This window comes from Nelumbo nucifera, chromosome 2 (assembly GCF_055504915.1).
Source record: "Nelumbo nucifera cultivar China Antique chromosome 2, China Antique-T2T, whole genome shotgun sequence".
Lineage (NCBI taxonomy): Eukaryota > Viridiplantae > Streptophyta > Magnoliopsida > Proteales > Nelumbonaceae > Nelumbo > Nelumbo nucifera.
In genome coordinates, this window is record NC_142650.1 from 57,586,623 (window position 1) to 57,607,065 (window position 20,443).

The following is a 20,443-nucleotide window of genomic DNA, read 5'->3' on the forward strand; positions in this document are numbered from 1 at the left end:
TTAGATCAAACGGTTAGAATCGTTTAATCTACCTGCTAGGAATATTACATTTACTCTGCGCACAATGCGCAGTACGCACCAAGAGCTGTGTAGCCTAACCAGCCCAAAACTTAAAACAACTCCGGTGTTAAAAAAGTCTTCTTCAATTCAAAATTCAGAATCTCTCTCCCCTAACCCTTCCTCCCCCTCCCCGTCTCTCTCTCTCTCTCTCTCTCTTTCTCTCTGATGTCGAGCCCTTCTGAGACACCGACGTCAAAGCGGAAGAAACACTCTCCCAGCAAGGATCCCGCCGAGAAGCGACGGAAGAGCTCCTCAAAACCGTCGGGGATAGCGTCACCAGAGGAGAGGAAGAGCATTCCGTTCAAACGGGTCTTCTCCGAAGAGGATGAGATCCAACTCCTTAAAGCCTTCCTCGAAATCAGCAAGACGGCTAAAGCCTCTGAATCTCCTGCATCCGTGGCCACTATACTCTTCGATCGCGTTAAGGACTCCCTGAGTTCTGAATTTAGCCGGACTCAGCTGATCGACAAGCTCCGTAAGTTGCGACTGAAGTACAGTAAACAAGTGGAGAACATGTCATTCATCAAGACCCCTCATGAAAGGGACCTTTTTGAGATTTCTCACAGGATCTGGGGCGAGGAACCGGAGAAGGAACAGGAACATGCAGAATATTCTGCGGAGGGGGAGGAGGAGGATAAGGAAGAGGAGGAGGAGGAGGATAAGGAAGAGGAGGAGGAGGAGGAGGAGCTACCAAGAGAGGTTACTCGTAAAGAGAAGGCGAAATCGAAAACCCTAAAAAAGGGGAAGGAGAAGCCGAAAAGAAAAGTTCTTACTACGCCAATTGAAAATGGAGAAGCAGTGGTGGCTGAAGAACCGGCTGAAAAGGGACTGACCGTCGGGAATGATGAGCAGACCAAAAATGGGGAAACCGTTCAGGATACTAAAGTAAGCTTGAGGAAATTTCCATATGTGGTTGAAGAGATGCTTCGCCTGCCCGGGAACGCAATGGTGAGAGAAGGTTTGCGGTGTGTGGACGCGTCGCTTGTGAAGCGTATGAACGAGGAGTGGCGGTTGCAGCAGATAGCAGAAGCTGAAGTTCTGGCTAAGCGAGCTGAGTTAATTCGGCTGCACAGTAAGCGGATTTTGGAGGCTATTGTCTCTTCTTCGCCCGAGTGATGTATCGACCAGTGAAATTGGGCAAGTTTGTTTTTTGGTAAAGTCTATCTCGAAATGTCTTTTATCCGCGTTATTGTACATGGAAACATAGCCTTTTCTGTAATTCCCATTAGGAGCGTGCGGTTCATCTGATTGCTAATCTATTTATTAGTGTTGTAGCGTTTCCCCAGTTTTTCTTAGTTTCTTATATTCAGTGAGTAAACTAGACTGAAATTTTGACATCTTGATAGTAGTTACGAGCTATTTTTTTTTTTTAATCTGGTTCTGGTGTAACTTGTCTTTCCAGAATTCTTAGAATTGGAATTCGAATGAGCCTCAGTGTTCTCGGAATAACTTTTAGGATACCACTTGATCTTATAATAGAAATCTTAATCGCAAAATATGATCGTGGGTTTAAAGGTTTGCATAAATTGGACTTGGATTTTACGACTGATAGGATTTTATAGAGTTCCTCGTTCGAGTCCTGTTTAGACGAAACAAGTGCATGTTGCACAGCCCACTGGCTTGGAAAAGGAGGGAGTACAACTAATTAAACTATAGAAATACTCTCAATGTTGAATGTTTGGCCCATCATAGATTGGTTACTCCAGGAGATTTTTAGTATCTATCTCCAAAAGGATTTTCGTATTCCTTTCTATATTTCTTTGTTCTTTTTTAATCTCATTTCCAAACTTTTACCATCTAAAGTCTTAACATATGGGTTAAAATCTTAATGATACGGTTGGTCTATCTTGGAGGTGAATAAATAGTTGGTCAAAACTCAAGGGCTGTGATGGGATCAGGGGAAATTTGGATTCTGAATTCTTTTTGTCTTGATTCTCTGGAATTAAATTTGCTCAATGGTAATGTTACCTAGAATTCTATTCCAGATTTTCTCATTAGCCATTTAAACGAGGACTTGTACTAAAACACTGAATTTTGATGGATGAAAACTAGCTTTGTTGGCTTTCAAAAAATAAAAATCAAGTTAAATCCCCCCAACCTACAATCCCTTGTCATTCCTTTTATCATCAATCAATCTGTATGTGCATATGTAAAATGTAATTGACATTTGACAATGTAAGCAGTTCCTCCCTTTTGTGCTTCAAGACCCCCCAAAATTTTGTCATTTTTTTGAATAAAAATTGTACAAAATATGATTAAAGAGGACATCTGGTGCATCTTGTACATATATGAAGAAGCTGTTATAAACACTGATGCCTTTGGTCATTGATCAGTCATCAGTGCATGAATTTCCTTAAAACTGTCAATCCCTAATCTTAACCATAAAATGCAGATACCTGCCTTGACCTCACATTTCAGGTTACCATATGAAACATCTAATCCATTTATTTTCCTATCCCCATTATTTATCTCTCTATTCATTCTACTCTTCTCTTTCCTCCCCACCATGGAAATGAAGACAGAGATTTGCTTCTTGTTTTTATGCTTGTTCTGTGATCATGATGATTAAATCCAACTTTATGTGAAACTCAGCTTTGTGGTGGTCTAACGCAAGCCTACTCAACCTGATTTCTGCTTGGATTTGAAAAATTGGGGACTTGGAAGTTGGATTAGGCAAACTCATCATCTGAAACACCCTTTGTATTACCATTTTATTTATTGAGGACGGTAAATTTATGAAAATCCAGCATACCACAACAAAGTAAGAGTAGATATAATATGTATCCAATGGATCAGTTTTTTTTCTTCAGTACGTAATATCTCAAATAAAATGTGTCCTTTTGGAAGAGCAACCTCCTCAACTGAATTGGGTGTGAATTTCGTCGAAAGTTGAAACCTTTCCCTACCTTTTCCTTCAAACCAAACATAGCCTGAGGGATTCTCTTTTACATCTGCAAAATATGCCAAGAACTAAGAAACTGTCCGTTTTTTTTGACAGGAAAACTTGATATGAAGCATCAATTTGGACTCCCCCTAACAATCAGTTTTAGCAGAGATAAAACACCATTAAGGCACTTTGTCTGGAAAACTTGGTATAAAGTTTCAAGCATATGATAGTTACCTATGTGCTCTCGGAGGTATAAACAAATCGGGTGTTACCTAGATTTAGATCTGGTCCTATTAATATTTGATTTGAATTGAATTTTATCTTTTGCATTCTGTCATCATCATCTAAACATTATCCCAATCATAAGGGACTGGCTACATGAATCCTGTTTTGTCAATCCATTCTATTTAATGGCATATCCTTTGATTAAGTTGTGAGTGCTTTAGTCATTTCTTACTGTGACTAAAGAGAATGGCAATCCATTCTCTTTTAGCCCCTTCAACTTGTAACAGATTACTTTTCATGGGCGCTGTAGATGGTTTTCTATGCACATAACCGATCCATTGTAGTCTACTTTCTATTAGTGGAGCTGTTCCTTGGTTACTTCAAATAACTTCATTTCTTCTGACCTTATCTTTTTAGATTTTCCACTCATCTGTTTCAGCACATCACTAATAACTTAAATTAAAAATTTCAGAATAGTATACTTGCTAATAAATGAACTAAATGAATTAGATGTATACTACTCACAAGATGAGTTAAAAAAAAAAGTCCATGAAACTTGAGCTAGAGCATTAAATGAAAATATAATGTTTCAACCATGTTAATGAAACATATTGGTAATATTATACAAACATATGCGCATAAATATTATTACACAGATTTTAAAAAGATTGAATTGGGGTGTGGGTCCATGCAATCCGGGTTTCAAACTCAAATACAGATATATGCAGCCTCTGTAATCTTGTAGATGGTTCCTATGTGCATCCTCCCAATAGTCTTAGATATGCTCATATGACAGTTCCATTGGTGGGCCAAAGGATAAAATCCTTTCGATTGGAGGATATGACTTTCAGGTAGAATTTATCAAAATTGGGTACCATGTCTTTCCACATCATAGATTTTTCCTTTATTTTGAATTTATTGAATTAAGGAAAAAGTCAGAAACATTAATTACAGCAAAAGTTGGGGGAATTAACTATTTCCCTTCAACCGAACATTTTTTGTCTTGCTAAGAAATCGGCTACACAGTTACACCAATAAAGTTCCCACTGCCGTAGCTCTACTTGCTCCCAATGGTGTGAGACTCTAGACTATATATTTATCATTCAGTATTCTGTTTGGTTGTGTTGTAGAGATCACATTTGCACCCCACAATGGGCGCTCTTCAAACGCCTCACATGGGAACAATCTCCCAGGGTTGTCAGTGGGAGATGTTCCCAATACACGGTTGAGATATGCTGTGGGGTGCAGATGTGAATTCGTTGTTGCATGCGTGTGTGGGATTTCCTTTTTTTTCCTTTTGCGAAGAGCTATTTTGGGCTGTTCTTACATCCAGCATCTATGGCTTGCATGTAATGAGTTGATCTTTGATGGTGTTTCATTCAATCCCACCAGTGTTATTTCTAAGGCTAATGCTTCTATTGGCATTGAGTGCTAACCCAAACACACTCAGTCTTGGTGTAAACCTCTTATGGGGAGAATTAAATGTTGATGCTGCAGTTAGCAACGTTAAAGCGGCTGTGGGAACAGTTGTTTGTGATCATAAGAGAGGCTTCCTGTTTGCTACACCCCTTTGTTCTCCTCCTGAGGTGGAGTCCAGAGCTTTTCTTGCATGTCTGCTCTTTGCTGGCTGATGAGTTAGCTTTCATCTACAGTAATTGAATGTGATGCCAAATGTATTGTTAAGTTCCTGTTGGGGGATTACTTTGATCCACCGTGGCAGCTTCAAACCACCTTAGTTGATCGAAGTAACTTCAACACCTCTCTCGCGTAAAATCCTAGGACCGCTAATATGCTGCTCATGTTGTAGCTAAGAAAGGCATGGCCTCTGGATAGAACTCATAATGGTCAGTCGTACCTCATTTTCTTGTTTTTACTTTTGTAAGGGCCGTTTCCTTTGAGATAACTTGAATGGATTTATCTACGGGTTTCTTTAAAAAAAGGGTAAATTATAGATAACTATTCTGTACTTTGGGGGTAGTGATAGATAGGTATTTTGAACGTTCAAATACAACACTTGAGTAGCCTGAATTCCCAGAAATAAACACTCTAACCTGGGCATCGACCTGTAAAAGGGAGAGGTTCACGGGTCAGAGGTTCAATTGGGGTTGAACCGTGATGACATTATATATTGTCCTCTTTTGTATTTTTTAAACCATATTGCCCTTCTATTAGTGTATGGAACTCTAAATTGTAAACCCTTTCTCCCTATTTTTCATTCTTAGGCTTGAATTACAACAAATGTAGATAAATCAACAAAGAAAAAGGGTTTTATTTTCATGTTTGATTTTTCATAGGGTAAATTACATATAGGGACCTTGTACTTTGGGGGTAGTGACAGGTACTTGAGTATCCTGACCTCCAAACCTGGTTTATTTTGAAATTCTTATTTTTATTCTTAGATTTCATTCTCGGGTTTGAACTATAGAAAATGTGGATCAATCTACAAATTAGAGGAGTTACATTCTTAGGTTTGATTTTTCTATTTTTGAAATCATATTGTCATTTCTCCTCTATGAAATCGTAGCTTGGAGATCTTCTTCATAAGTTTTTATTTTTGAAATCTTTATCTTCTCAAATTTCATTCTTAGACTCTCTCTCCCTCTCTCTCTTTATATATATATATATATATGTGTGTGTGTGTGTATATATGTATGTATGTATGTATGTATTTACGTATATATGTATAGGCATTTGGTAATTTTATTCTACACCATAAAGTGGATTAACAGCACTGGCCCACAATGTCTATTTCTAGGAGTTCAAGGTACTCAAGTGTCACATTTGAAAGTTTAGGGTACCTATCTGTCACTACCCTAAAGTGCATGATGCCTATCTATAATTCATCCAAATGAAAGTGTAAGGGCAATGATGAGATCACAAGAAAGGGTTTGAATTTGAAGTTATTTTTGAGTTATATTAGCATGTGAAATTCATAGAATATGAAAATTTGGAAAAAAACCTCATCCTCTCATTTCATGGGAGTTGAAATCATCAAGTGAGACCCCGACATAAAATGGCATACATGCCAAACTGATCTGACCCTATAACAGAGGCTCTAGGTCTGAATTTTAGTGTGGATTGTTAGAATTTGAATTTCCTCTTTACACTCACCTCACAACACTTACAACTGTGCATTGGAAGTCTCTTCATGAATGAAAATATACAAGTACCAGAGATGTTTCCAATATGCAACTAAAATATACTATGAGATGGGTGTGAGGAGGAAATCCATATTTGAATTGTTAATTGGATAAGTTCTGTACCCACAATTTCAGTCTCAATTATAATGGGATTGAAATTGGGTTTACTTCTTTCAACCTAACCCAACTTTATAATAAGGCCAATTCTGTGCCTGCCAATGTTATTAACTCCCACATGGATGAGTTCGGATGTAGTCCCAACATCCAGTGTAGTCATGCATTGGGAATATCTGCCTTGTCTTTCATAGCAAGATATGTTCTTGATGTACAGTTGTAATGGCTGTTGGGGGGCCGATTGTTGGGACCAGATCCAGACTCCACATTGACTTGGCTCAAATTTCTGAGCCAAATGCAATTTAAACTTTACAAATTGAGCATTAAACTTGCACCCTTCTCATAGTTTACCACTTTACCTATTATAATTTCATATTTTCATAATTGTTTAAAGATTTGTTGTCAAATCTGTTTTAGTAAAAATATGAAAATTTTCTTTAACTAAAATATCCCAATTTTTTAATTTGGTCCCTCTCTAAATGTAAGGACAAAAATGTAATTTGAACAATCACTTTTCTCCTCATTTAAATTCCTCTCATTAAGTTTTATATATAAGGTATTAGTTCCCATTAACATTCATTGCATCCTATTATTGATTAAAATACCCTTAGTTATGAATTTGGTCCCTCTTTTATTGTGAAGGCACAAAATGTAATTTGAAATACAACATTTCTCCTCATTCAACTCCCTCTCATTAAGTATTATATTTAGGGTATTAACTCACACTATTTCATTAAGTCCTATATTCAGTAACTATGTTAAAGAAAAATAAGTGTAACAACCAATAAATATTTTCATTAATGATTGAAATAAGATACAAATTTAACCAATATGAAAATAAAGTTGTTTTCTTGTTTGGTGGTGAGTCAACAATTCAACTTTTTTATTAAACAATAATAATAATTAAAAAGATGAAAACACAAAATAATAAAAAACAAAAATGTAGAAAACATTTGGGCACATCTCTACTATTATGTGTCCATTATATTAAATAAAAATAAGTGTGAAAAATAAGAATAATTTTTATAGACATAAAAATATAAAAAAAATAGTAGGAAATGTTTGAAACATATTATTTATTGTCATCATCATAAAAAATTGTCACATGCAAAGTATGTTGTCAAGGCCCGTTTGAATAGAGCTACAAAAAAGCTACACGTTGGAGGTTTCATGGGCTTTCTATAGACTTCTAGACAAGTCTAGAGGATTCTAAAGGCTTCTAGAGTCATCTTGGAGAGCATGGAGTCTTCACGTGTGTAATCTTCTAGACCCATCTTGAGTATTCTAGTAATGTATAGAGTATTCTAGAGTTGTGTAGAGAAGTCTAAAGTCTAGAATATCTTAGGGTTATCCTTGTAAATTTCTAGCGAGGAAATATTATAGGAAGATGTCTAAAAAGTCCCACTTGAGGAGGTGGAACATGTGGTTGATATGAGGAGGTGTAAAATGTGTGGTGGAGATAAAGTGCAATCCAATGACTATTGCAAAGAGGTGGAAAAGGGAGGGTTAGGATTGCACTCCAAAGGAGGTGGAAGTGCCTACAAATATGACCCCCTCCATTTTGTAAAAGCATCTAAGGGAGAGTATCCAAGAAGAGCATTGAAGGAGTCCCTCCAATAGAGTAATAAAGGTATCCAAGAGTAAGCCTTGTACCCTTATCTTTGAGCTAATAAAGAATGCTTTTGAGTTAAGCCTTTGTGAGTTTTCTGTCTTTAAAACTTGTGAGCTTTGCCTTAGTGTGTGAATTGGGGGTGAGCCCATTTGGTCCAAGAGCCAAAGAGAGTGCTCAAGGAGTTAGGCTGACTTGTGGAAACAAAGAGTGCAATCAAAATGCTGCACTTGGCTAGGAAGGAGACTAGGCATGTGATAATATAAGCACTTATTAGTTACAACTAAAGCTATGTTTGGTTTAAAGGAAAAGGTTGGAAAAGGAAGGGAAAGACAGGGAGCCTATACAAGGTTTGTAAAGGTTTCCCTGCATTTTCCTTCAAACCAAACATAGCCTAAAGGCATGTTAGGTAAAATCGGGCCAGACTTGATAAGCCAATCAATAATAGGGTCCAATTTTAGGTTTATTATTCATAGATCCTATAGATTCCAAGTCCGGTTGCTCAATTTGAAGAATTTCAACTATATTGGGCTTAATGTTAGTGAAAACAGAAGCTATATTGAGGGTTAGGTTAGGAAGTTAAGATTTAGGTCAATTGAAAATTTAACAAATTCCTATCCCAACCGACCTATGTTGCATCCCTGATCCTGGATGTCTAGGTTGAAATTGGATCTAATATATTCTCTTATCAGGCCATAATCAACTCTATCCTATTTTAGTGAGCAGTGACCCAACCAATGTTGTAGCTGACAAGAATGTGAACTCTTGTTTTGGGCTTTCCACTACATTTTGTTTACGATTGCATTAGCCAAGCCAAGCCCAGCAAAGCAAGCAAGTACCACACCATTTTTCCATCTACAAAATCAATAATTAATGGATAAGACTGAAAAGAGAGAAATTGTAAATCCCCCCACTCTCTATTATTCTTTGGCTTCTCTGTAAGTATCTTTTGTCTTGGTGTGTAGAGTCTTTTGGTATTTCATTCTTATACATTGAGCATCCTCTTTGCAAGAGAAGAGTTTTCATCAAACTTGTGATGGGTGATGAAGCCAACATGTGGCATTGAGCCGGGGGCAGAATAGTCTTCATCGAGTTTTTCAGCTCATCTTTCCTTCTTCACTCTATTAACTTGATTGTTAAAATATTTTTCCCCAAGAAATCACCCTAGGGTCTTTGACACACCTTTGTGTTTATGGGTGTTCTCTAGTGTCAAAGAAGTACTTGAAACCACTTAATGTGTGATTCCATGTCTTAAAAGAAGTACTTCTTTTAAGTGTTCTCAAACATGGCCTTAACAATGTCATGGGTCTACTTATTTTTCATTAGTCTACTTTTCATATTTGTTCACGTTTCCTGTTGCATAGAGTAGTAGATGCGCCAGATTTTGCTCATATTCATTACCAAAAAAAGAGAGAGATTTTGCTCACATTCTATTTATCTCTTCTTTTCATTTCTTAATTCTCATAGTTAATTATAGCCAGAAAAAAAAAAAAAAAGAAAAAGAAAAATCCCATAGTTAATTTGCACACTTTTACATGAGGTTTTATCCCCAACAGCCACCATTTAAGCATTTCAGAAACAAAGTTCGAAATTTCAGTTTTTTTCTAAAATAATAGCAAGGTGTGAGGGGAAGAAAACATACTCAAAATAAGGAGAAAAACTAAACCCTGAATTTCTTTTTTATTTTATTTTTGTATTTTTGTCACCATAAATATAAATCTTCTGAATTTCTGAATTCTGATCCATGTTTCAGGATACATCAAAATCAGAGCCAACACCATAAACCAAGCAACATGGGTTATAAAAGCAAATGAAAAACCAAGACCAATTAATCCCTCACTAATCAATCAATCCAGACTAAGCAATTGAAGTAGGAAGCAAACGCAGTATAACAATTTCATTGCAAACCAAGTCGAGAAAGACAACAAGAAACCTACTCCACCTTACAATGAAAACAACCATATTCTCTCATATCAGAAATCCTAATTCTTTTCTTCTCTTTTCAAGACGAAAAGATTCCAAACTAAACGCAGGGAATCCTGTATAATCAGGGAAAGGGAAATGGCTTCTTTTTCCTTCCTTCCTCCGGGGGAAGCTTTTCTGGGTTAACAATTTAACATTCACTTGGCGAGCAAGTGCTGTTGAACGTGGTTCTCCTGTTGCTGTTGGTAGTTGAGTGGCCTCCTAAAGAGCATGATGTGTGGCTCGGGACGATGGATCGCGTAGTGAACCCACCCTCGACTCTGCTGAACCCCGACCGCCCTCCATTCATTCTGATAAACAAAATACAAATCAACACTCATTTTATGCTTTCCGTGAATTCATTGAACCATGTCTTCAATTAGATTTGATTCTTCGTTTCTAGTTTCTACTTACTTCAGAGAGAAGACGATTCTTAGGCAGCAGTTTGGCCACTTCAGGAGGAAGAACCACATGCCTGAAAAAAGACACAATCGGAGAAATTTTTGTAATCCTAGAGCATAACCAACCATAATCAAATCGCGAAAAACGTAAAATGGATTCGATTTCTTCATGATCCGAGAGAGGAATTTCGATACCTGTATTCACAAGTGTCATCGAAGTATTTGTCGGAGTACTGGATCTGGCCCATATCTATTTTCTTGGTACAATCCTATTTTAGTCGCTAGTGGAGGAGAAGAGACCAGGAAACAGAGAAGAACCGAGTATATCGGTTTATTGATTTTGGGAATCAAAGAGGGAAGAAAGAAAACACAGTGAAGAAGGAAGATGAAGCGGGTGATGATGAGAGAATGGAAGAAGAAAATTCAAAATTTTCACCTGAAGAAGCTCCGTCTCCGTCTCTCGATTTGCTAGAATTGAGGGAGTGCGGATTCTATCCATAAATAACGGATCAAAAAAGGGTTGTTCAAGAAGCTACTGAACCGTTTGGAATTTGATTTTCAAATTTTAAATTTGGCTGATTGAACTAGTAGTTCATATGTAGGAGTCATGGCGACCAAGACTTTTGGTTACTGGATCTGTGGATCAAGATAGCAAATCAATGCTCCATTTCCATCCACGCTTGATTGTTTCCGTGGCTATTGACGCATGGAAAATTCCGTGGCTATTGACCCTAATGGCCTGGTCTATTAGGCTTAAAGTTGATGTTTCATTTCCCATATCCAAAAATGAATACTCGGTGTTCATAAAAAACCGAAAAACCGAATCGAATCAAGAAAATCAAACTGCAAAATGCAGTTAATTGAACCGATCGGTTTAGTTTCGGTTTGAGATTTTTGAAAAACCGAAAGACCGGTTCAGATTTTTGTTAATCTACAAAAAAATCGATGGTTAACCGAACCGATTAGTATATATATTTTTATGTATATTTTTAATATGTCACATATTTTCTTTATATTATATATAAATATATACTTATATTATATTTATAATGATCTATTTATAAATATATTATATGTATTATATATTTTTCAAATATTCATAATATATTATATATCATTTATTATTTATTATATAATATTATACATATATTTGTATAATATATATTATTAATATAAAAAACCAAAAATCCAAAGAACTAAACCGGTCAAAAACCAAAACCAGCGGACTGGTTAACCGGTGGTACCGGTTCGGTTTCGGTTTGGAGAATTGGAAAAACCAGTACCACTGGTTTGGTTTACAAAAAAATGCCATGGTTCGGTTAACCAAACCGTGGACACCCCTACTCATCATATCTGGTGGTTTTGGAGCTTTCAAACTCTCTCTCTCTCTCTCTCTCTCTCTCTCGTGCACGCTTCGCCTGTTTCACACAAGTATTATATATACATTTTGTATATATTTGGCATCTGCATATACAACATCGTTTTCTGATAAAATGTGTGAGTTGGAAGCAACAGTGTCTGCTTTTTTCTTTGGAAACATTGTTGCCAGGTAGGACGTTTCTCGGGGCAACAGTAACACCTATTTGGTACCAGAGCTCCATATCTGTTTTAAGCATTGGTACCCATTATAGGAAGTCCATGTCACTACCACATCATGTCCTCGTTGGCAGCAATAAGCTCCAAATTGAGAAAACGTCAAATTTAGTGTTTCCCCAGACCATGCCTTCTCGATTTCTAAGGCATGGTTTGGAACACCGTTTTTTATGAAAAAAAAGTTCCAAACATGTTACCGTTTTCTGGAGCACCAATTTTTCTAATGTGGCACTGATGTATCACCATTTTCTAGAGTAATGGCACCGATGCCAAACACTGCCTTTGACTATTGCATTCAAATCATGTTTTTTCGGATAAATTGAAATTCAAATAGGGAATGAATTCGAGCTTAGTCAAGCCAAATATCCAACTATTCGATCTCGGTTTGTCAAAAAAAAAAAAAGAGGCTCGAGATCAATTAAGATCCCAACTTCCTATACAAAAATAAAAACTTATACATATAAAATATAAAAATTATATATGTAAAAGTAATATTATATATTTAAACTCAATTAGACTTATTAGTTTCACAAGCCAAGTTATATTGGCCTGAGATTGGCTCAATTAGCAAATAAGCCTATATATTGAACTTAAATTCGACTCTAAGTTCAATTTTGATCACGCTTAATCGAGCTTTTCATTAGCGGAGCTTGAATAATTCATGTCCACTCCAAAGTTCAAACGCTTACCATCGTCTACATTGGGTTATGTGCGTGGGGTGTTGGAAGAAAAAACCTTTTTGTCATTTTCCCAGTAGGGGGTGTTTCCACTTCAGGTCTCCCATCTTATTTGTTTGAAACTATAATAAATAATTGTGCATTGAGTTTTGTGCAAATCAACTTACTTTCCCAATTTCAAATGCTACAAATCAAATATAAACATTGAGATTTAAATACACCAATGTATCAAACAACATCTTCCTTAACCAAAAAAAATAAATGTATCTAGTAATTAAGGATGGATGGTATGTTCAATTTACACATCAAGCTGTTAAATAGCCTCCTAGTCCTATTGTCAATTACACACAACTCCCACTGAATCACCTTTCAAATACCATTTGGCTAAGTTGCAGGTCTCAGTTTCCATTTCCATGTATACAACCCAAGACTAGTGTACAAATTAGTATGCATGTCTGCACAAATCCTCTTTGTTAATGGCGATTGGGAGATTCAGATGACAGATAAACTCTTTCCAAGAGGAAGAAGCCATTGGTCCCCGTCAATATATGAAATATCAATATATGGACTTACTTCAGGAGCACTTAGTCGTTTACTGTATGCTGTCCTGAGTGTGTAGTTTGCTCCTGCTCCAACACACTCATATTCCCCAAAGAAGACAGTCCTGTTACACATTTACAGAAGCAGAAATTTAATCAAAATCAGAACTTCCAAAGCATAAGAAGAGAAGTAATTGAAGGTAGGTAGTCAACCACAGACCCATCTCTGGAGGGATCATTCCAGTCGCTCCATCCTTCTGGAGCTATGATATCAGACATGAATGTTCTGGCAAAGATAACAGAAGCATAGGCGCCCCAAGCTCGGCCGAGCAACACCCTTCCTGAGCCACCAATGCTGCAATTCACAAAAGAAAACCCTGTCTTCTCATTCGTCGACCGCCTTTGATGTGCTGTGATGGATCCACTGATCTCCATGGGAACCTGCTTAGCTATTGAATTAATTGTGCAGTCCTGACCATTATATTGCAGAGTTGTAAGGACAGAAATTAGTCATTAGATAATTATAGGCTTGAAATATGCTGCTGAGGTTGGACATTTCATCCTGTATACCTTACCTCATAAAGAGATCTGGCATTCCCAAATATGAAATCAATAGAGCCTTGGATGAAGCATCCTTGGAAGTAATGCCTCCCCTTATCATCATGAAGCGTGTCCTGTGCACCATAGAAGCCACAACGATAAAATGCAGCCTGGTCACCTGCAATCCTCACTGCTATTGCCTGAGCACCAACATCCCCAGGAGATGCTGAAGGAGCTGTGTTCTTCACCAACATCCAAAATAAAATAGACCCAGAAATTAGCTATGATTCTGTGACCAAATGGAAATCAGTACAGATCTCACACAGACTAACCAATGGGATAAACAGACAAGTACATTACCTGAAAGCTAATGTCACAAGCTATGAAGTTGGGAGCAAAGATGGCAACTGAGGCACTGTAGATGGTCCCTCCTGTGGAATTTGCAGTGTCATTCCATGCTATGGATGTCTTGAGATAACCCTTTCCTTGGAATATCAAATTTGTCTTGTTAGATTGCACAACTACCTTCTCCCTGCAACCATATTGAATTTGCATACGCTTTAGCATCTGCAATTAATTAAATATGATATCTATTCTCAACCAATTAATCTACTGTAGCATTACAAAAATCCCTGTTCTCATTGAAATGCTAGATTGTTAGATAGAAAGCTCAACTGGAGTTAACTAAATTAGAGTTTTCCCTGATCAAAATACAAAGTCCGACCCATCTGCTTGCTAAAATGCATTCTCCAACTACATAACTACACTAAAACGTAAATGCCCAAATGGGTTGATTTGATTCTTTCAAATCAGAAGCAGTTTAGCAACCAGCAACAACTAAACCAAACATACGACAGGACGATAAATTTACAAATCAACAATAAATTAGAATTGAAAGACCTGTAAACTCCGGGATCAATTAAGATGAGAGTCCTGGTGGAGCTATATTCAGGGGCAGCATCTACTGCCTTCTGAACGCTACTGAAGTTGGCACATCCATTCAAATCCACCGTCAAGATAAGGGACCCATTATAGTCCAAAGCAACCCTAGACGCCCATTTGAAGTGATTGTCACAGTTGATCCTCCACCTCCTCACAGGACGGCGGGGGTGATAAACTCTTCCGGGAAAGCCACGCCTCATGAGAGAAAGGAAGACGTCAATGCCATTTTGCTTCACCAACCGATCGAAGATGGCAACTCCAAAACTGTAAGTTGTAATACTAAGGCCAGAAGAAGAAGAAGAAGGGATGGTGTTAAGATTGAGAGGAACTGGAATGGAAAGGATGACAATAAAAGCCGAAAACCAGAAGAAGAATTTGATTCTGTTTCTCATCACGAAAGAGTCGTTGCTGGGATGGTTGTTGTAATGGTTAACTTGTTCAGGTTGATGATACTATTTTGAGCAAGAGATGGCGGGGAGAGATTCCGTTCTGGGGAGGACTGAACTGTTTTATTGGTGTGCATGGCGGGATGAGTGTTAATAGGCGTGAGAGGAAAGAAATGTCTCTGTGAATATGAGTGGACTGATTCCCATTGACAATGACTCATGTTTCAACGAGAAGACGAAAGAATACATGGTGTATGGGAGAAAGCGAATGTTGGATTTAATCAGAAATTCAGAAGCAGGGTACAGTTTGAGATTTTTTACTTTCTCGATTTTTCCAGGAAATGGGGAGATGGAGTAGCAAGGTGGGAAAATCCGGATCCAACACCATCACACGAAACAACCCACTTGTGCATGAAAATGGTTATAGTGGGAACACGTCAAGCTTTAAGACCGTTACACCTCTGAGCTCTCTCACTCACTTCCCTTAATTAATTAATGCCCATTAAATTGTCATAATTGACCCTATAATTAATCTTCTTTAACACACTACTTATAAGATTAAGGGTAAAATATTAAATCCTCCCTTCATGTTTCATTTTAACAAAACCTCCATGCCCAATGTAGTTTTGAAAAAAAATTGCAGTTACCTCCCTTCCATTATTGTCTAGATTCATTAACAAAAACAAAACAAAGACATTATTGTCTCAATATAATTCAAAATGTTAGATTTGTCCTTTTATACTTCACTCAATCAATCCTAATGAATTTACAAAATAAAATTATATTACTCTATGGTTTTAAAAAACAACCTCAAAATGAAATCATTCTGGCCATCAGTTTTCGAGTTGACAGTCCGTTCGTTCGGTTCGAACGAATGGCCTATTCTGACAAAAAAATCTAAAAAAATAATTAAAAATAAAAAATAGTCAAAAACTGTTGAGCGGATTGACGATTTGACGGTTTGACTACCCGGGTTAATAAGTCGTTAACAGATTCAACAGTTTTTGGCCAAAGACCGGGTGTGAAGTAAAACGGAACTGATTGCCTAAACAGTTCCAGGGCTGAACGGTCCAACCGTCTAATCAACGACGATTCAAAAACCATGCTTTGCTCTTTTCAATCTAACCTAGGGAATTTTTAGTTAAAAATTAGAAATTCTTTTAAAGATACTTTGGTAAATCTCTATCAGAATTGATAGGGATAATGGTAAATGGGTATTTTCAAAAAAAATTAATACATTACGCCAACGTTTTTTTAAATAAGAGAATGATGGCAGGGAGGTAAATGCAGGATTTTTCAAAACTCAGGGGAGGATTTGTATATTTTACACTAAGGCCTTGTTGGTTGTGTGTTACCTGGGTAACGCGTTTCCTTAGCCTTAGGGACCAGGCAAGGGATTCCCGGGGAAACATTGCATACTCGTATATATAGTCATAAATACAACATTTGACCAGGCGAAAGAGAACAAGGTAAGGCGTGAGAATCCATGCAATTTGAGTTTTTGCCGGATGGGTAAGTTAATTTATCCACTACTAGAGGTGCAGTTTGGGCGGGTTCAGCCTGAATTCGAACCGGCCCAATCTGGAATTTTACACGGACTGGATTTGGATTTTCAGTCATCGGATTGGACTTGGGCGAGCCCGATCTAATTATATATATTTGTACATATATATGTATGTGTATATATATAAATGTTGCATACATATTTACATATATATACATACATATTTGTATATATAACATTTGTATAGATATTTTGCATACATATTTACATATATATATAAATACATGTATATATATTTGCATAAATACATTTATATATGTATAATTTTAGAGTGGGTTGATTGACCAACCTGAGCCCGGCTCGGGCCCAAATCCAATCCAAATGCATCAAATTACAGGGTGGGTTGGGCTCGGGTTGGGAAAATCAGGCTTGGGCCTAAAACTCAAATTTTAGGGCCGGGCCTGGTTTGACCATAAACCCAACCCAACCCGCCCGACTTGTACCCCTATCCACTACCAAGGTAACCAATACTCTCGAGAAAAAAGTTTTTCGTGGGCCCCATTGTAGCAGCGGTCGAATGCAGGATTATTGCAATTCCATGGGACCCACCTACTCCACCCCCCCGGAATCTAATATAAAACTAGGATGTTAAGGGTAATGGGGTATGCTTGGCAAATAAGTGGCTTGGTTAATAAGTAATTATTTTTAATTACTTATTAGTGTTTGAAAAGTCTTTTCCCAAACCACTTATACTTAAAATAAGTATTTATTTGTAATGTGGTCTTTGGTGATCCACTTATTCCATAAATACTTAAATCCGTGGAAATGACCATTATAGGCCTAACTCAACAAAAGGCATAAATTTGATATTTTTGAATATTATATGACAAATTGTGATGTAAAACAGTTAAAAAAAAAAGTAAAGTGTTGGAGAGGGTGTCGTCAACTACTATGGAATAGGTGGTAGATCTAAAAATTCATTGAACTTAGGGTGTTATGATCTGAAAACATGGGAGAAGGAAAGAGTTTGGAGAAATGAAGAAAATGAAGCAAATAACATGAATAAAATGGGGCTACATATTGGTGTTTCACACGCTTGAAGCTGTGAGAGTATTAGGAAAGTCGTCGCCACTGCTCTTAGACGTTCAAATAGAGAAGATGATAGGATTCTATCATCCTTTGAAGAAGGGAGCAGTCCTACGAAATTACAGAAATATTTGGGGACAATTTTCTCCCAAAAAAGAAATAAGCATTTAAAAAAGCCACCCATTCCTTGTTTATTTTTCAAGTGCTTATTATAAGTACTTATTTTAAATGCTCCCAAACGGGGCTAAAAAAAGCATTTGAACCTTGGTTGCTTACTATAAACATTAAGTATTCTAAGTTCTAACCACTAGACCACTTCATAATTCTATTCAGCTAGCATTGATAAGAAATTATAATATATCCATGTCTATTAAAGTACAAAAAAATATTCATTTGCTAATACCTATGTCGAGCTTTAATCAAACCATTTCTGAATGTTTTTCCATCTGTATAATCTCAGTTATCCATTTAAGAGAATTATTTTGGATGACTAATTTCTTAAGAGAAGGTAAATTTTTTATTGTGACATATCACCATTATTTATTATACTTTGATTATTTTAAATTTTGTAACGTTTAAATGGTCATTAATGAGATTTATAGTATTAGTTTGTCATGCTATGTATATGTTTATGTGTATATATAACAATGTTTCCTTGAGATATTTCCATAGTTTATATATCCCCTTTTTATGGTGAAATTACACTTCAAATAAAGTCATAAACTATTAAAATTCATGTTTTATGTATAGATAGAGGTGTAAAACGGGTCATGCTGGGTCGGCATGGCACGGCCCACATGTGGCCCATGCAAAGTGCGGGTTGTGTTGGGTCGTGCTTCCCTTCCTGGGATATTTTGGGGGTCAGCCCAGCACGGCCCACAAGTTGACCCTACACAGGCCCATATCGAATCGGGGCTGATCTGTGGGCCAAGCCCTTGGGCCAAGCCGGGCCCAAGCTATTTATTTAAAAAATTGAAAAAAAAAACTTAAAATTTTAATTTTATATGAATTTTGATATATACAATAATTAAATAAAATAGTATAATAAAATTGAAAACAATTGTTTATTTTATTAATATATTATATACTATATATTATTATATAATTATAATTCATATAATATATTATATTATATATAATATATATAAATATATAGGGTCGAACCGGGCCAGCCCGCGAGCCACAGGCAACATGGCACGACAGTGTGGGCTGTGTCAGCCCGTCCTATCGACTTGAAACCCCAAGCCCAACACGGCCCATACAATCGTGTTAGATCATGCCAGGCCGCAGGCGGCACAACCCAATTTACACCTCTATGTATAAAGTTGTTAGAGTTGTAGATTATATAAAGTTCATATAATTTTAATATAAATTTGAATTTCAATGGCATATCCATGTGTGTCTTTATTTTTCCATCATATCCATGCATATCTAAAGCATATCCAAAATCCAGACCTCTTTAATATTACTTGCATTTTTCAATACATTTCTTTTAAAAGGAAATGGTGTGGTAGGTTAGTGCTAAATATGCCAATAATGAGATACAAATGCAAGGTTTTGCATCCTCTCTCAACCCATTTTACTATTTATTATTTCTTTTAATACTAATATAGATAGATAGATAGATAGATGGGTTTATAATCAGATACCAGGAGTAGGTACCTCGTGTTAAGTATAATTGGGTCCAAGTACTGGTACCCTATGGTTAAAACCCAAACCCTATAGGGTTTTGATGAAGGGGTCCTATTAGGGTTTGGACTAGCCAAATACCCTAAAATTCCTCCAAAAGTATGTTAAAAATAATTACTTCTTTAAAAATATTTTTAAAACTATCATTTTAAGCACAATAAATATAGTGGTCGATGATTAAATCCAAATTTGACATAAATAGGATTGAATATTTGATAATCAAATCGAATGCAAATGTAGTTGGATTCAATCATATTACAGCCCTACTTCTGTGTAGTTCTTTTCCTCTTGTGGTTCTCACTATATAGTCTACACCAACTAGTTTTTTTCTGCACTGACTTTTATTCTAATTTGGATGGCCAATTCCTAGAATAGCTCCAACAAGTGATAAAATGAGATAAATTAAACTAAGGCTATGTTTGGGAGTGCTTATGTTAAAAATAAGTGCTTATTCGAATAAGCATTTATTATATTTGGCACCCAGCTTTTTCAAATGCTTATTTTTAAAAATAAGTAGTTATTTTGTATTGGATGTTTGGTGGTCTTTTTCCCCAATAAGCACTTGTCACTCTTTTGTCCTTCATTTTCTTTCAAATTTTCAAAATATTCAATCCAAAGTCAATGAATAAAAGTACTTTGATAGAATTTCTTTCATAAAAGTACTTTGATAGAATTTCTTTCATAAAAGTGCTTTCACAAAAAATACTTTGATAAAAGCACTTTCGCAAAAGTGCTTCCATAAAAGTACTTTGATAAAAATACTTTCGTAAAAGTATTTTTATAAAATAGCTTTCGTAAAAGTATTTTTATAAAATAGCTTTCGTAAAAGTATTTTTATAAAATAGCTTTCGTAAAAGTATTTTTATAAAAGTACCTTCGTAAAAGTACTTTTTATAAAAGTACTTTCATAAAAGTGTTCTTATAAAAATACTTTCATATAACTGCTTTCATGTAAAAGTACTTTCGTAAAGTAACAATATTGAAAGGGTATAATTGGTATTCTAAAAATTTAATGAGGACAATTCTAGGAGAAAAAATTGAATAAGTGCTTATTGTATGAGCACTTAAAAAAACTGGAAATTTGGGGTT

At 36.3% G+C, this 20,443-nt stretch overlaps 3 protein-coding genes across 4 annotated transcripts; 1 reads left to right on the forward strand and 2 right to left on the reverse strand.

Annotated features, from left to right (window-relative positions):
- Positions 1 to 89: 89 nt before the first annotated feature.
- On the forward strand, positions 90 to 3,377 carry LOC104586199 (uncharacterized). The gene is made up of 2 exons (XM_010243356.3): positions 90 to 1,213; positions 3,059 to 3,377. The coding sequence occupies exon 1, from the start codon at positions 226 to 228 to the stop codon at positions 1,174 to 1,176; it is 951 nt and encodes a 316-aa protein (XP_010241658.1). The 5' UTR covers positions 90 to 225; the 3' UTR covers positions 1,177 to 1,213; positions 3,059 to 3,377.
- Positions 3,378 to 9,846: 6,469 nt separating this feature from the next.
- Positions 9,847 to 11,095, reverse strand: LOC104586197 (cyclin-dependent kinases regulatory subunit 1-like). Of its 2 annotated transcripts, XM_088897297.1 has the most exons (4): positions 10,835 to 11,095; positions 10,594 to 10,679; positions 10,412 to 10,472; positions 9,847 to 10,308 (listed from the first exon to the last, which is right to left on the reverse strand). In XM_088897297.1, exons 2-4 carry the CDS (start codon positions 10,644 to 10,646, stop codon positions 10,156 to 10,158), a joined length of 267 nt encoding a protein of 88 aa, XP_088753423.1. In that variant the 5' UTR covers positions 10,647 to 10,679; positions 10,835 to 11,095; the 3' UTR covers positions 9,847 to 10,155. The 2 variants fall into 2 exon arrangements, with proteins under 2 accessions (XP_088753423.1, XP_010241657.1); XM_010243355.3 differs by having other exon boundaries at positions 10,594 to 11,090.
- A 1,777-nt stretch (positions 11,096 to 12,872) lies between these two features.
- LOC104586215 (putative pectinesterase 14) lies at positions 12,873 to 15,251 on the reverse strand. Its single transcript, XM_010243375.3, has 5 exons — positions 14,648 to 15,251; positions 14,108 to 14,279; positions 13,783 to 13,989; positions 13,428 to 13,678; positions 12,873 to 13,332 (listed from the first exon to the last, which is right to left on the reverse strand). The coding sequence occupies exons 1-5, from the start codon at positions 15,079 to 15,081 to the stop codon at positions 13,161 to 13,163; spliced, it is 1,236 nt and encodes a 411-aa protein (XP_010241677.1). The 5' UTR covers positions 15,082 to 15,251; the 3' UTR covers positions 12,873 to 13,160.
- Between the last annotated feature and the right edge of the window lie 5,192 nt (positions 15,252 to 20,443).

Bases quoted from the DNA above. Each gene is read 5' to 3' on its own strand.
- LOC104586199 (XM_010243356.3), top strand. From the start codon at position 226: ATGTCGAGCCCTTCTGAGACACCGACGTCAAAGCGGAAGAAACACTCT.
- LOC104586197 (XM_088897297.1), bottom strand. From the start codon at position 10,646: ATGGGCCAGATCCAGTACTCCGACAAATACTTCGATGACACTTGTGAA. The intron at 10,473-10,593 runs GTATCGAAATTC...GTCTTTTTTCAG, and splicing joins GATGACACTTGTGAATACAG to GCATGTGGTTCTTCCTCCTG. The intron at 10,309-10,411 runs GTAAGTAGAAAC...TTTGTTTATCAG, and splicing joins AGAATCGTCTTCTCTCTGAA to AATGAATGGAGGGCGGTCGG.
- LOC104586215 (XM_010243375.3), bottom strand. From the start codon at position 15,081: ATGAGAAACAGAATCAAATTCTTCTTCTGGTTTTCGGCTTTTATTGTC. The intron at 13,990-14,107 runs GTAATGTACTTG...ATGTTGGTGAAG, and splicing joins CTTGTGACATTAGCTTTCAG to AACACAGCTCCTTCAGCATC. The intron at 13,679-13,782 runs GTAAGGTATACA...TATAATGGTCAG, and splicing joins ATGCCAGATCTCTTTATGAG to GACTGCACAATTAATTCAAT.